Source organism: Stigmatopora argus, chromosome 1, assembly GCF_051989625.1.
Source record: "Stigmatopora argus isolate UIUO_Sarg chromosome 1, RoL_Sarg_1.0, whole genome shotgun sequence".
Lineage (NCBI taxonomy): Eukaryota > Metazoa > Chordata > Actinopteri > Syngnathiformes > Syngnathidae > Stigmatopora > Stigmatopora argus.
In genome coordinates, this window is record NC_135387.1 from 26,863,858 (window position 1) to 26,877,256 (window position 13,399).

Consider the following 13,399-nt stretch of genomic DNA (forward strand, 5'->3'; position numbering starts at 1 on the left):
ACAATTGTCCAAATGAGTCATCGAAAACGCTGAGTTTTATACGTTCGTCCAGGCGGCCACAATCCATTCGCAAATAGTAGCTAGCTAGTAGCTAGCGTAACTAGCCAGGCGCTGCCTGCCACCCTTCGTAAAGCTGTGTTGATGTCGATGTCCACGCCAACATCTAGCGGCAGGAGTTCTTTTGTAAATCCAGCCGGAATGACGGCAAGCACTAAATTAGTGTGCTCGCCGTCATACTGGGTATATTGACAAAAGAACTATATATCCCAGCAGTCACTGCGCAGTACTTTTTCTACGGGGAAAATAGTAGAGTCGGGGGCTGCTTGCCCTAGTTGTGAGAGCTGTAGAGGATGGTGTACCCTATCGACTGATTTATTTTATTTTATCGTGATAATTTTAGTATTGGTCCATATATAAAGCGCACTGGATTATAAGGCGCCCTGTCTATTTTGGAGAAAATTTAAGACTTTTAAGTGCTTTTTATAGTCGTGAAAATATGGTACATGAACACAAACAAGGATTAGACTCAATCAGATCTTTCATCGTGAAGAAAAGTTAACGACTTTCATCATTTAATTTTGTGCTGTTGAGCATCATAAGGGACAGGTTTGACGTGTCTTTGATAGCGAATGAACAAATGTCCAACTCTGGGGAAGGAAATAGACGTAATGCACAAGAAGCTTGACTTACATCTAACAAAGTGTGGAGATGTTGATCCTGGAAGACACTGTGGAGAAAGTCCACATCTTTCTCACTGCAGTCTGTCAAAGCATGAATCTCTTCTAGACTGTCCAAAACCTGCGATACTGCTCCTGAGTATGAAAAAACACACACACATCAGCCACTGAAAAAATGAAGTGGATGCTATAACAATTCAAAACAAAAAAAAAGATGCGTTCAGTGCGATCGCCCAATGGGTTCCTATTTAAAAAAAGTCAACGAAATGGTACTGGTGGACTTCGGTCTTACGCCCTCGGGGTCAAGAATGGTCACGATATTACGTGAATAAAGTCATACATGGTAAGTTTACAAGTAAAAAAAAAAATCGTAATATTACGAAATCAAGTTGTTCTGTTACTTATTTTTTACATTCTGTGAACCAGAAGTTATACAATTTCAGCGGCATCTGACGCATCAACACAAAGCTACTTTAGGCAATCTGTCGTCGAAAGATCAACTCGAGTTGCCCGTCGTTTGTCCGCCGATCGCCTATCCCTGCGCGTTTGCATTGACTTCGTTTTCAGAACCCATCGCGAGACCAGACCAAACATTCAAGACAAAAATGCAAACACTGATTGTACAGGTTACCAACAGAAACAAACAACAGGCAAAAAACAGGCAAAAGGGAGGAATAGATAAACAGGCAAAGTCACAACCATGTAGACGAGTAAACAATTAATTTGGCTGGAGTACCTGCTGCATTGCCCACACATGCAGCAAAATCAGAGGAAAAGTAGCAGTGGCGTCAGTACGACATTAGAAAGAAGGTCAGCTCACAAAGTCACACAGTGGATAGTTGCAAGGAGCAGCACATTTACGTCAAGGGAAAAATAACACAACTCTTGTCAATATCCTCAGATATTGGAAACGGCAGTCAAAATTCAAAACAACTACTCTATCTTTCAGACTTTGAGTGGTACAATAAGTCACAGGAATATGTTGCATTTATGGGGGGAATTTTTCATTGACCGTATTTTCTCACATATTAGCTGCCTCCGCGTATAAGCCCTACCCTTAACATTGCCTTAAAATTGTTGAATTTTACAATTTTTCTCATATAAGACGCCCCCTGATTCACAATTTTCACTTCCATATTCATGGTTTTAATAGGTAGTACAAATGTGTTACTTTGAAGGGAAAATCTTGAGAAAAATCAGCGCATGTGGTATTTCTGAGATACTGTATAAATGGATTGCTGGATTGCACATTCCTAAAGGGTGTTTCCTGCACGTAGAAAAATTTAAAAAGGAAGTCATGTGAGCAGTACAACCAGGAAGTGTGTCCGTAGCAGTCTAGTTTGTCATCCCTAGGTAACATGGCGGCGCCCTGAGCGAGCAATGGCAGGCACAAGTGACTTTTGATGCAAGAAACGTTTATTTTCCTTGAATTTCATGGATAGCCGTTTTATCTGTTCATCTTTTCTCTATTTTGAAATAAATGATCGTATCGGCCGCTTTGTCTGGCGTTATAGCGTTTCGTCCTTGTCACCTTGTCAAGTCTAATTTATGCACATGTAAGCCGTACCCTCGATTCAGTCATATATTTTTTTTGCGACAAATACGGCATATATGCGAGAGAATACGGTAGCAGACAAAGAACTAACATTATATTAATAACAATAAAATCAAGAACAAGCTAAAAGAAGTCTGGTCACTACAGATGTCCTAACAAAGATTTATTTCTTCTTATTGAGATTCTATTTTTTCCAAAATGATTTTTGTATTGTATTACTTATCGGATGTCAAAACCAAATGGATTGCACATCTCTCATCCAATAAGTGCACTTGAATGCCGTTAAAAAGGAGGCTCTAAAAATCGGGGGTACGTACTTTCTGCAGCTAGCAGTCCTAAAAGCAGCGAAGCAGAAGACAGAAAAACTGGAATTAGGTTGACAGAAAGAGAAAAAGTGTCACAACAATTTGATTTGCAAAGGCAGAAAGGTCAAAGTGAAGGAATACGAAGGGCAAAGGATGACAGAAAGATCAGCAACAGCAAAGAGGAAAACTACCATCAGCAAAAGCAGGAGGGAAAAAAAGCTGATAGGATTCTGCAAGCGTGCACGACTGAGGCCGGCAGAATGTCTGCGAATCACAACTGAAACATAATGAGCGGGAATTGGGAAACGCAAGTGAATGATTCAGCAAATCCGTGTACGCTTATAATGAGATTAGGGCCACTGCTTTGATGAATGTTTCATTAGAGTGGCATTATAATGGTTTGTTTTGAAAGTGCTGTATTTAGTTTTATTGATTTGGGAAGGATACACTGACCACAGACGGGGTGAATATTACAAAACTTTAGTCTAGAGTGGCCACATTTTGAGACATCATCTTGAATGAACAATTGCTTCTTTGTTTACATCTCCTAAAACAGGGGTGTCAGACTCGGGTTGGTTCGCGGGTTTGATTTCACGTGGGCCGGACCATTTTAGATATAATATTTAGATTTTTTAAAATATAAATGGATTAAAATAACTGGATTAAAAGCCCTGAATATTCATTTTTTATAGATCTAAAAGAATGTTTATTTTAGCTTTTTTTATATTTTTTTAGATTTTACAAAATGATTTTTGAACTAAAAACACAGAAAAAAATGATTAAAAACTTACAATTATTGATTTAAAAGGGGGAAAATCAGGAAATTTTATATACATCTATACTCTTCATTTTAATTTGAAACCTAAAACAGAAAGTCGGCACTCATTATTTACTTTCCCGGGCCACACAAAATGATACGGCGGGCCAGATTTGGCCCCCGGGCCGCCACTTTGACACCCATGTCCTAAAACGACTCCACAATGCATTAAACATTTATAATCCTATTACCTAATCAGAATTAATCTATAGATGAGTTGATTTCTCAAGTAATCAATAGCTGCTACATTTTCTATTCAGTAGAAAAAGGTGTATCATTTTTCATTTTCTTATGGGTATTTAACAATGAACCAAATGTATTTGGAAATGATATGTAATTTCCTCTCGTAATTTAAGTGCGAAGAAAAAGCATTGCATGTGCAGTCTGCAGCACTTTCATTGAAGGAAGTAAGACTATCTGGTTGTTGTCAGATTCGATAAAAACAGGAAGCGCTAACCAGACACCTAGTTATTTCAAAGAAGGAAACCACAAGACATAATACAACACTGAAGCTTGATTAGTTCTTTTTATGCATGAATAATCCAAGACTAAACATTCATTTCAGTAGTATGACACTGAAATGATATCATATTGCTGGTCAAAATGATAGTAAACGATAACAACGTCCTAAATTCCTTCTATCAACAGGACGGTTATTGGTACTGAAATGAATGACGCGGAACAGTCAATCAATGTCCTGACGACAAGAAACCACGTGATTAATCGGCATACGGCGCAATCCCGTCTATCGGCATCAATGGCTCGCTGCCATTGGTCTAATGAACAGGTGGGATGCCACGATTGTCACGCAGTAGTCGCACATGCATGTTCTGCAATGTGCAAATGTCGGTCCTTTTGGAGACGGGGTCAACATGAGATATTTTGTCGAATAAGAAGCAATAAAGTTCTGCAAGTGTCTGGATTTTTTTTTAAGTTTCATCCATTTTGCGCTTATTCCGAGGAGGCATATTGTTAAGACTTACCAGTGCCGTGTACGCCTACTTCCTTTAGAATAAGGGTGTCAGACTCGGGTTGGTTCGCGGGCCGCTTTAACGTCAACTTGATTTCACGTGGGTCAGACCATTTTAGATATAATATTTAGATTTTTTTTTAAATAAATGGATTAAAAGAACTGGATTAAAAGCCCTGAATATTCAGTTTTTTATAGATCTAAAACAATGTTTATTTTAGCTTTTTTAAATATATTTTTAGATTTTACAAAATGATTTTTGAACTAAAACAGAAAAAATGGATTAAAAAATTACAATTATTGATTTAAAAGGAAAAATCAGGAATTTAATATACATCTGTACTCTTCATTTTAATTTGATCCTAAAACAGAAAGTCAGCACTCATGATTTACTTTCCCGGGCCACACAAAATGATGAGGCGGGCCAGATTTGGCCCCCGGGCCGCCACTTTGACACATAAGGTGCACTTAAAAGTCTTAAATTTTCTCCAAAATAGGCAGGGCGCCTTATAATCCAGTGTGCTTTATATATGGAAAAAAATTAAAATGTGTCATTCATTGAGGGTGCGCCTTATAGTTGTGAAAATACGGTAAGTGATTTTTTTTAGGATTTCCGGAGTTTAGGGAGGTTGTCCGGAGTCCCAGAGTTTGCGTTGCATTTCCAGAGAAACTCCAGAAATTCCAGAGTAGTTGGCAGCCCTGCTATCAGGTCATTTTAGGGCCGTATCGGTACCAAGCCAATTACGATGTCGCCCAGCACTATCGAACGGCAAAATGAATTTTGAAAGCGCACTGTGTCATTCACCTGAGGAAGTCGGGTCATCCGAGAAGTCATGAAGCTCCTCAGGGGGGTCACCGTAGTAGGAATTAAACTTGTGGCTGGAAACGGCAGCCAGCACGGCACCCTAAAAAACGCAATTGGAGGAAATGGTGAAGCCAGCCAGAATGAGGAGGACCTCCTAAATAAGGCGCTGACCTTCAGCTTCCTCCTGGCGTTGAATTTCCTCAGCTGTTCCACAGTTTCAGGAAGGTGGATTTTGTAGGCGTAGCGGTCTCTCTCCTATTCCAACGCAGACCTAGTTAGCACGCGCATTTGACATTTTGGACACAATGGTAAATTGTTCAATTTGCCTTCAGCCAGGGGTGATTGAGCGCCTCGTAGACGGTGATCCTTTCCGCGGGATCCAGCATTAGCATGCGTCGCACTAGATCTTTGGCGCTCTCGGAGATGTGGGCCCATTGGCGTGGGTTCATCTAAGCAAATGGTACATTAGATTAGGTTACTTTTCCGATATTTGGAAAATTTCATTGTCACAGTAGCAAGAGGGTGAGAATACAGACACAGGAAAATACATTTTAGACATAAATAAATAGGTCATAATTAAGTTAATTAATAAATAAGTGAATTAATAAATAAGTTAATACATAAATAAATAAGTTAATTAATAAATATGTTAATAAATAAATATGTTAATAAATAAATATGTTAATTAATAAATATGTTAATTAATTAATAAATAAGTTACATAATAAAGAAGTTAATTAATAAATAAGTTAATTAATAAATAAATAAGTTAATTAATAAATAAATAAGTTAATACATAAACAAATAAGCGGGTTGCTGAGATATATATTTTTTCAGCAACACGCTTATTTCAATTATATTTAGATGTAAGAGCACAATTCTAATTAGAGCTTTGATCGATACCTGGAGACTTCATAAAATTTTATAGGGCAATTGACCACTTGTGGGAATTGAAAAATAATAAAAGTGAACGCCACAAAGACCCGCATGCTTAAAAATGTTATTTCCACAGAGGTGGATGCCACATCTTCACGGAATTAAGTTTAAGTTGTTTTTGTTTTTTAAATGACCAAAAATACTGTACTTGAATGTCTCAATTATACATTGTTTTAATCATCAGCTTAATGGCTTCCTCTGACGACAATACATCCAATCACGAGGCCATTTACATCCTTCTACCGTGAATTTAAATGGGTTGCATATTTTCGTTCATTTGCTCACTTCAAACGGATTGGACTCCTCTTGTTGTAAATGGTAAACAATAAAGGTAATATTTATTTCAATAAAACATTTCACAAGTCTATGTAATGAGATTTATCAAACGTTGATAAAAACAATTAACATAAATAAAAGCAGAAATACACTGGTTAAAGTGCTCAACAAAAGTCTAAAATTCTTTTTGTATTATTTAACACATTCCCTGCCATTTACGACGACAAATGACTTTAAATTAATTTTTTTTAACCACGTACTTTATTTTTTTCTAATCTTGTTTTTTACATTACCCATTTTAAAACTAAAAAGTGGATACTGTTATTTCTAGTTTTTCTTTTTTCCCCATTTAAAATGGAAAAACAGCTCAAATATATCTATTTAACTTTTTTTTTTCTCCGATTCGTGTTTTGATTTTCATTTTAAAATGTACTCCAAATAAAAAACAAAGACAATGGAAAGGGGAATTATTGAAGTACTGCATCTACCGGCCTCTCGAAGGCTAAACGGATTGGACGTCCAGCGCTATTAGTTGCAGCCTGAGAGTTAAATAAGTACACTATAAAAGGATAACCAATTCTAAAGCTAAAACTACATTGACTGGTTGCAGGTGGATGTCCAGAAGAAACAAGACACCCTGCTGTGACTACATCTGCCACGGATTAGCCGTGCAGGAACGAGACACTTCAATGTGTGAGGGGGTCTTTTTATCAAAGGAACATATTTTCGTAATGCTTGCCATCGAAAGCAATCTTATTTAATGAACTGGAAAAAACACAATTTAATTTCGAGGTCTGAGAAATTGGCAATTTGCATTCAGAAATGTTTTGAGCGACCGTCTTTCACGTGAAGGTCATTTATCCGGGTTGTTGTTTGTCCCTTTAATACGGGGGGCTCAAACCTGCAGACCAGGGGGCAATTGTGGCACACAGGACGGTATTTCATATCGGAGTTAAGTGTTTGTGCTTTGGATGTCGCCTATTGGGTCAAGTGATCGGAAATTGGGCCGGAGGAGGTTATTTTTAGAAGATCGGAAAAGGGTCGTTTTTTTAATGTTTTTAGGTATTTTAAGTATTCACTGATTGGCTGCCTCTTAGTTTTTCTTTTTTTTATTGGAAAAACAAAAATGGGGGGAAAAAATAAGATTTATCTTTTATTTTAATGTTTTTAATATAAAATAGAAAAATATTATTATATATTTTGAAAATAAGAAAAAGTTTAAGTACCTTACATTTTTAAAAACGGGAATAAACAGCTTAAAAAAAAATCATTCTCACCTTATTTTTCAAGTTTTATTGAAATTTAGATATGCCAGGAAACCTTTTTAAATGAAATATTTGTGGACTAGACTAAAATCAAGCTGCTCCCGAAAAAAAAAATATAAATATATATATTAAAAAAATATATATATATATTTATAAATATATGTATATATGTGTATGTATATATGTGTATGTATATATATATATATATATATATAAAGTTGGGCTTTAAAAATCATAATGAAAAGCCGAGACACGTTCATTAAAAAAAAAAAAATCACGGCGCCATTCATGATGACGTGTTCATGTTCAGGTAGGCGTTTTTTTTCCCAGCGTGGAAAAATAGGGATAACGCAGGAAGGAATTTTTTTTAATGGTGCGATTTTTTGAATGGTCATCATGAGAGTAGATAAGAATGACTTATCTACTCTCATGTGTACTCATATGTGTGTGTGTATGTATATATATATGTGTGTGTATGTATATATATATATATATATGTGTATGTATATATATATGTATATATATATATATATATATATGTGTATGTATATATATATGTGTATGTATATATATATATATATATATATATATATATATATATATATATATGTATATATATATATGTGTATGTATATATATGTGTATGTATATATATATACATACATATGTGTATGTATATATATATGTATGTATATATATATATATATGTGGATATATATATATATATATATAAATATATGTATATATATATATGTATATGTATATATATATTTTTTATAGTACCTTGTATTTTCCCTTGATGATGGCCTCAAAAAGGCGATCTTTTGTGCCATAGAAAGGCAGGCAACCCGACAAGAGGATAAAGAGGATGACTCCGCATCCCCACACATCCACCGGCTTGCCGTATGGCTCTCTCTTGACAACCTCGGGAGCCATGAAGTGCGGAGTGCCGACGCGACCTGAAAAGAGCAGCCAGAAAAAAAAGGAACCTCAAGAAAAAAAAAAAGGAAAAACACGTTTCTATATATAAATATCACAGGTGTCAAACTCAAGTGTCATATGATGATTTGTTTTACAATGGCGAAAGCAAATTGTAGGCAGTTTTTATAGTTACAAACCATTTGGGACTTCCATTACCACCAATGCAAATTAGAATTAAATTTAGTGTAAAGTTAGATTACATTTATTTTTGAGTGTCTGCATGGTAATCCAAGTTCATTTAAATTTGTTTGTTATGTTACGAGCGCGTTGCCCTGCAAAAAGTCCCTCTCTCTCCCCTCCGCGAAATCCGTCTAATTTTAGTAGTATTAAACACATAATAGTACTATTGAACCACTAGTTATTTGTTACTTTATTAATAGATGGTGAATGAGAACAAATAAAAATGTTTTTCCAATCCAATATCCTGTTTTGGGTGTTTTTTTCAGATGGTTGGAACGAATTAATTTGTTTTTAGTTCATTTCTGTAGGAAACGTTCATTTGAGTTACGAGTAAATCGACATACGAGCTCAGTCCCGGAACGCATTAAGCTCGTATCTCGAGGTACCACTGTAATATAAGTTTGACATCCTGGGCTGAGAGCAAAAATGGTAGAAAAATGATCGTGTGAAAGTACCTCCAGCAACCAGGCCGGACTCTCCCAGTTGTATCGCCACTCCAAAGCCTCCCAGTTTGACTGGAGCCGAATTCTCCTTTGAGGCGAGTAAGACGCAATGGGGCTACACACAAAAACACACACAAAAAAACATCAATATTTGAGAATTTTCATGACGAGGAAAAAAAACTTTCTTGAATAATCCAAAAATGATCTTTTCCCCTTCATTTTTCAAAGTACATAAATAAATAACAGAATATTTAATGATTGCATGTTTAATTAAAACGCATTTTCAAGATATAAAAAGGAAATATTGAATGTTTTCCCCCTTTTTTATTCACAAAATGTAAGTAATTCAAAAACATAAAAGAATATTTTCTATTAGCAGACTCAAAAAGAGAATTAGGACAAAATTCAATGTCAATAAAACATCTTTCAACCATCAGAAAAGCTTACAGATCATTTATTGGTTTAAACCCTGTGCAATGCCATATCAAACATTCAAAGGGGGCGGAGCCTGCCCTGTCTGACTTCAGTTATGAGGGTAAAAGATGAGAGAAGAGAAGAAAAGCACAGAACTCACTGGGAGAGTGAGCAAGTGAAGTCCAAGGAATGAATAAAGTTGCCTTTTTTTTTTTTTAATCTCAGTGCGTTTACATAAACTTTCCATTTTTTAAAACCATTGGAAGAAAACATATTGTACCTCTACAGGCTAACGTTGTATTGGAATTTCCCAGCTTCTCAAGTAAAGCTTTAATGGTAAGTGTGACAGACAAATTATGGTTTTGCGAAATACACAAGTATTTCAAACTAGTCACACAGAAGTAAAAGTTTTTTTTCTAAGAATAACATTATAATGTATTTTTGAGGGTAAGATCATTCAATTTTGAAATTGTAAAAAAAAAAAAAAAAGTAAACCAATATTCCAAATATGCATTCAGAATGTTAATGTAAAGTAAGCCATCAATGAGTGGTTATTTAGCTACACAATGCGTGAAAAATACCATCTAACACACAGGTGTCAAAGTGGCGGCCCAGGGGCCAAATCTGGCCCACTGCATCATTTTGTGCGGCCCGGGAAAGTAAATCATGAGTGCCGACTTTCTGTTTAGATTATAGATGTGTATTATATTTCCTGATTTTCCCCTTTTTAAATCAAGAATTGCAATTTTTTATCCATTTTTTTCTTTTGGTGTTTTTGGTCAAAAAGCATTTTGTAAAATCTAAAAATAATTATATAAAAATATTTTAGATTTTCCACTTTAATATTGAATATAATTTTAAAAAAAAAATTGTTTCAATTTGAAATGAAAAACAAATGATTAGATGTTTTCCCTTACTAAGAAAAAAAAAGTTCAAATAAACAATTTTATATCTATAAAAAAAGGACTATTTAGGGCTTTTGATCCAGGTCTTATAATCCAATTTATAAAAAACAATCTAAATATTATATCTAAAATAGTCCGGCCCACATGAAATGGCGTTGACGTTAATGCGGCCCGCGAACCAACCCGAGTCTGACACCCTTGATCTAACACATTAATAGAGAAAATGATACTCCTTTGTCATGTCGGGGGGAAAAACAGGAACTACCGAATTGTTTCAAACTCTAAATTGCAGCATTAAGTTGAATTTTGATAATAAATGTTTTTGCAAGTAATACAAATAACAATCAATACAATTAGGCTGAAAATGTAAGTAGAATGTTGATGGAATGTTATTTGGCTAAACAATGGGTTAAAAAAATATGACAATAGACAGTACTGCAGGTAACAATACTTCCTTGGTCGTGTGAGCGAAATAATATTAAAGAACTTGTGAACTGACATTTCACACCTACGGAGAGGTGGGTGGAGTCGCCAAAAACTTTACTCGTGTAAGAGTAGCATTAAAAAAAGTAAAAGAAAAAGTAGTAATCCAAAGAGTTTACTGAAGTACAAGTATTTCGTAAAAATATGTCTGACCACTTACAATGTCAGATAAAAAAAAGTTTATTTTCTTCCTCAGTACATCTATATAAAGTCTTATTATATTCTACTATAATCAATGAAATGACCATAAGTAAAAAGTATGCCGTGGTAAAAAAACCCTTAGAAGTGCATTTTTCTCAAACCGCGACTAAAGTGAAAGCGTTACTACCAATGTTCCCTCTAATGTTTTTGTTTGTCTGGGCAAAAGACAACCTCCCTGAGCACACTGAGTACCGGTGTGAGCAACATCATCATTGCTCATAATGGGCACACACCAGTATCACACCTGCCATACGCAGGTGCATGTCTACTACACATAAATGATTTAGTAATAATAAAATATAATGATTAATATCTATGAATGGGCGGCCCGGTGGATGAGTGGTTCACGCGTCGGCCTAACAGCTAAAAAAATAATAATAATAGGGATTTTATTTTGTGCGCTCCATATGATTTGCTGTGCGCAGAGAAGACGAGAGTAGTGCGCAATCGCGCACGCGCGCAGCTTAGAGGGAACATTGGTTACTACCCACCTGTGCACCTGAATAAAAGTCGCAGGACCAAACAAACTATAAAAAAGGTGCACCAGAAAGTATGTCTCATTTTTATCTGCCCCTATTTTGTTTCTATTCTCAGAAAGGCATCCTTCTAGCAACCATTGCGCAGAATGAACATCTCCACTTCCCCCTCTTCGTCAGCCCTTCTGGCCATAACCGAGCGCATTTCCCTCGCGCCAATCTCGATAGTGTCTCCTTCAGCCCCGATGCTATCTTCTCTGGTCACCGCTGCCCCGAGCGCGTGTTCCCTAGACGACGCCTCCCTCCGCCTGCCGCTGGCGTTCCTCTACTCTATCTTGTTCCTCCTGGGCTTAGCGGGCAACCTCTTCGCCTTGTGGGTCTTCCTCTTCGTCCACGCCAGCCGCAACTCCGTACGCGTCTTCCTCATCAACTGCGCCGTTGCCGACCTGGTCCTTCTGACCTGTCTTCCCTTCCGGATCTTCTACCACATCAACGGGAACCACTGGCTCCTGGGCCACGTGGCTTGCAAGCTGGTGGGGAACCTCTTCTACATGAACATGTACATTAGCGTCACGTTGCTGGGATTCATTAGCCTGGATCGCTACCTGCGACTCCGGTGGAAGGGGCGGGCCAGATGCGTGGGGGTCCGGCTGTGCGGGTGCACCTGGCCCTGGAGCTGGCTGGCCTGCGGCACCCTCTGGGCAACGTCTCTGGCCGCCTTGGTCCCCATGATCGCCACGGCAGAGGACGACGAGGAAGAGGACAGATGCTTCCAATTCAAACACCGGCGGCTAGCGTATGGGAAAGCCTACTTTAACGTGGTGCTGGTGGCACTGTTTTGGTTGGTCTTCCTCACGCTGGTGGCGTCCTACGCCCAGATCGCCCGGCGGCTGATCCAAGTGTCGCGGAACAAGCCGGATCTTCCCAACGCGCAACGATACGGACGCGGCGCCAAGAAATCCTTCTTCGTCCTCTTCCTGTTCACCCTTTGCTTCGCGCCGTACCACGCATTTCGCCCGGTCTACATCGTCGCCCAGTTAAATCCGGCGACCCCCTGCGACTACTTGGGGATGGTGGATTACGTCAACGAGGTGGTGCTGTTGTTCTCCGCCTTTAACAGTTGTCTGGACCCCGTCATGTACTTTCTTTTGTCTGGCTCGGTGAGAAGGACCACTCTCCAAGCGCTGGAAAAAAGGCTGCCCAATCGGCTTTTCTTCCAAAACGAAGTGGCGTCAAACAGTTCGACGGCAGAGTTCCGAAGGTCGTCAGTCCCCGTGGCTTGGACAAGAACTGTGGACTGAGTCTACGCCAAGGGTGTCAGACTCGGGTTGGTTCGTGGGCCGCTTTAACGTCAATTTGAGTTCACGTGGGCCGGACCATTTTAGATTTAATATTTAGATTTTTTTAAATAAATGGATTAAAAGAACTGGATTAAAAACCCTGAATATTCAGTTTTTTTATAGATCTAAAACAATGTTTATTTTAGCTTTTTGATTGAAAAATTACAATTATTGATTTAAAAGGGGCAAAATCAGGAATTTTAATATACATCTATACTCTTCATTTTAATTTGATCCTAAAACAGAAAGTCGGCACTCATGATTTACTTTCCCGGGCCACACAAAATGATGCGGCGGGCCAGATTTGGCCCCCGGGCCGCCACTTTGACACACGTGGTCTACGCCAAAGGTTGACTTTCTTATACAGAAA

General features: G+C 37.6%; 2 protein-coding genes across 18 annotated transcripts in view; one reads left to right on the plus strand and one right to left on the minus strand.

Annotated features, from left to right (window-relative positions):
* LOC144084638 (peripheral plasma membrane protein CASK-like) overlaps positions 1 to 13,399 on the minus strand; it is a 42,799-nt gene that overhangs the window by 20,025 nt on the left and 9,375 nt on the right. For 10 of the 17 annotated variants that reach the window (XM_077613325.1, XM_077613274.1, XM_077613311.1 and 7 more), the window contains 7 exons: positions 9,223 to 9,325; positions 8,390 to 8,565; positions 5,456 to 5,578; positions 5,301 to 5,384; positions 5,130 to 5,229; positions 2,550 to 2,567; positions 691 to 815 (listed from right to left, as the gene is read on the minus strand). In XM_077613325.1, the coding sequence (XP_077469451.1) occupies positions 691 to 815; positions 2,550 to 2,567; positions 5,130 to 5,229; positions 5,301 to 5,384; positions 5,456 to 5,578; positions 8,390 to 8,565; positions 9,223 to 9,325 (729 nt within the window). The remainder of the gene's footprint in view (positions 1 to 690; positions 816 to 2,549; positions 2,568 to 5,129; positions 5,230 to 5,300; positions 5,385 to 5,455; positions 5,579 to 8,389; positions 8,566 to 9,222; positions 9,326 to 13,399) is intronic. The other 7 variants (XM_077613359.1, XM_077613340.1, XM_077613302.1 and 4 more) reach the window with 2 other exon arrangements.
* LOC144075421 (putative G-protein coupled receptor 34) lies at positions 9,792 to 13,082 on the plus strand. The gene is made up of 2 exons (XM_077602405.1): positions 9,792 to 9,960; positions 11,808 to 13,082. The coding sequence occupies exon 2, from the start codon at positions 11,839 to 11,841 to the stop codon at positions 12,988 to 12,990; it is 1,152 nt and encodes a 383-aa protein (XP_077458531.1). The 5' UTR covers positions 9,792 to 9,960; positions 11,808 to 11,838; the 3' UTR covers positions 12,991 to 13,082.

Bases quoted from the DNA above. Each gene is read 5' to 3' on its own strand.
- LOC144075421 (XM_077602405.1), top strand. From the start codon at position 11,839: ATGAACATCTCCACTTCCCCCTCTTCGTCAGCCCTTCTGGCCATAACC.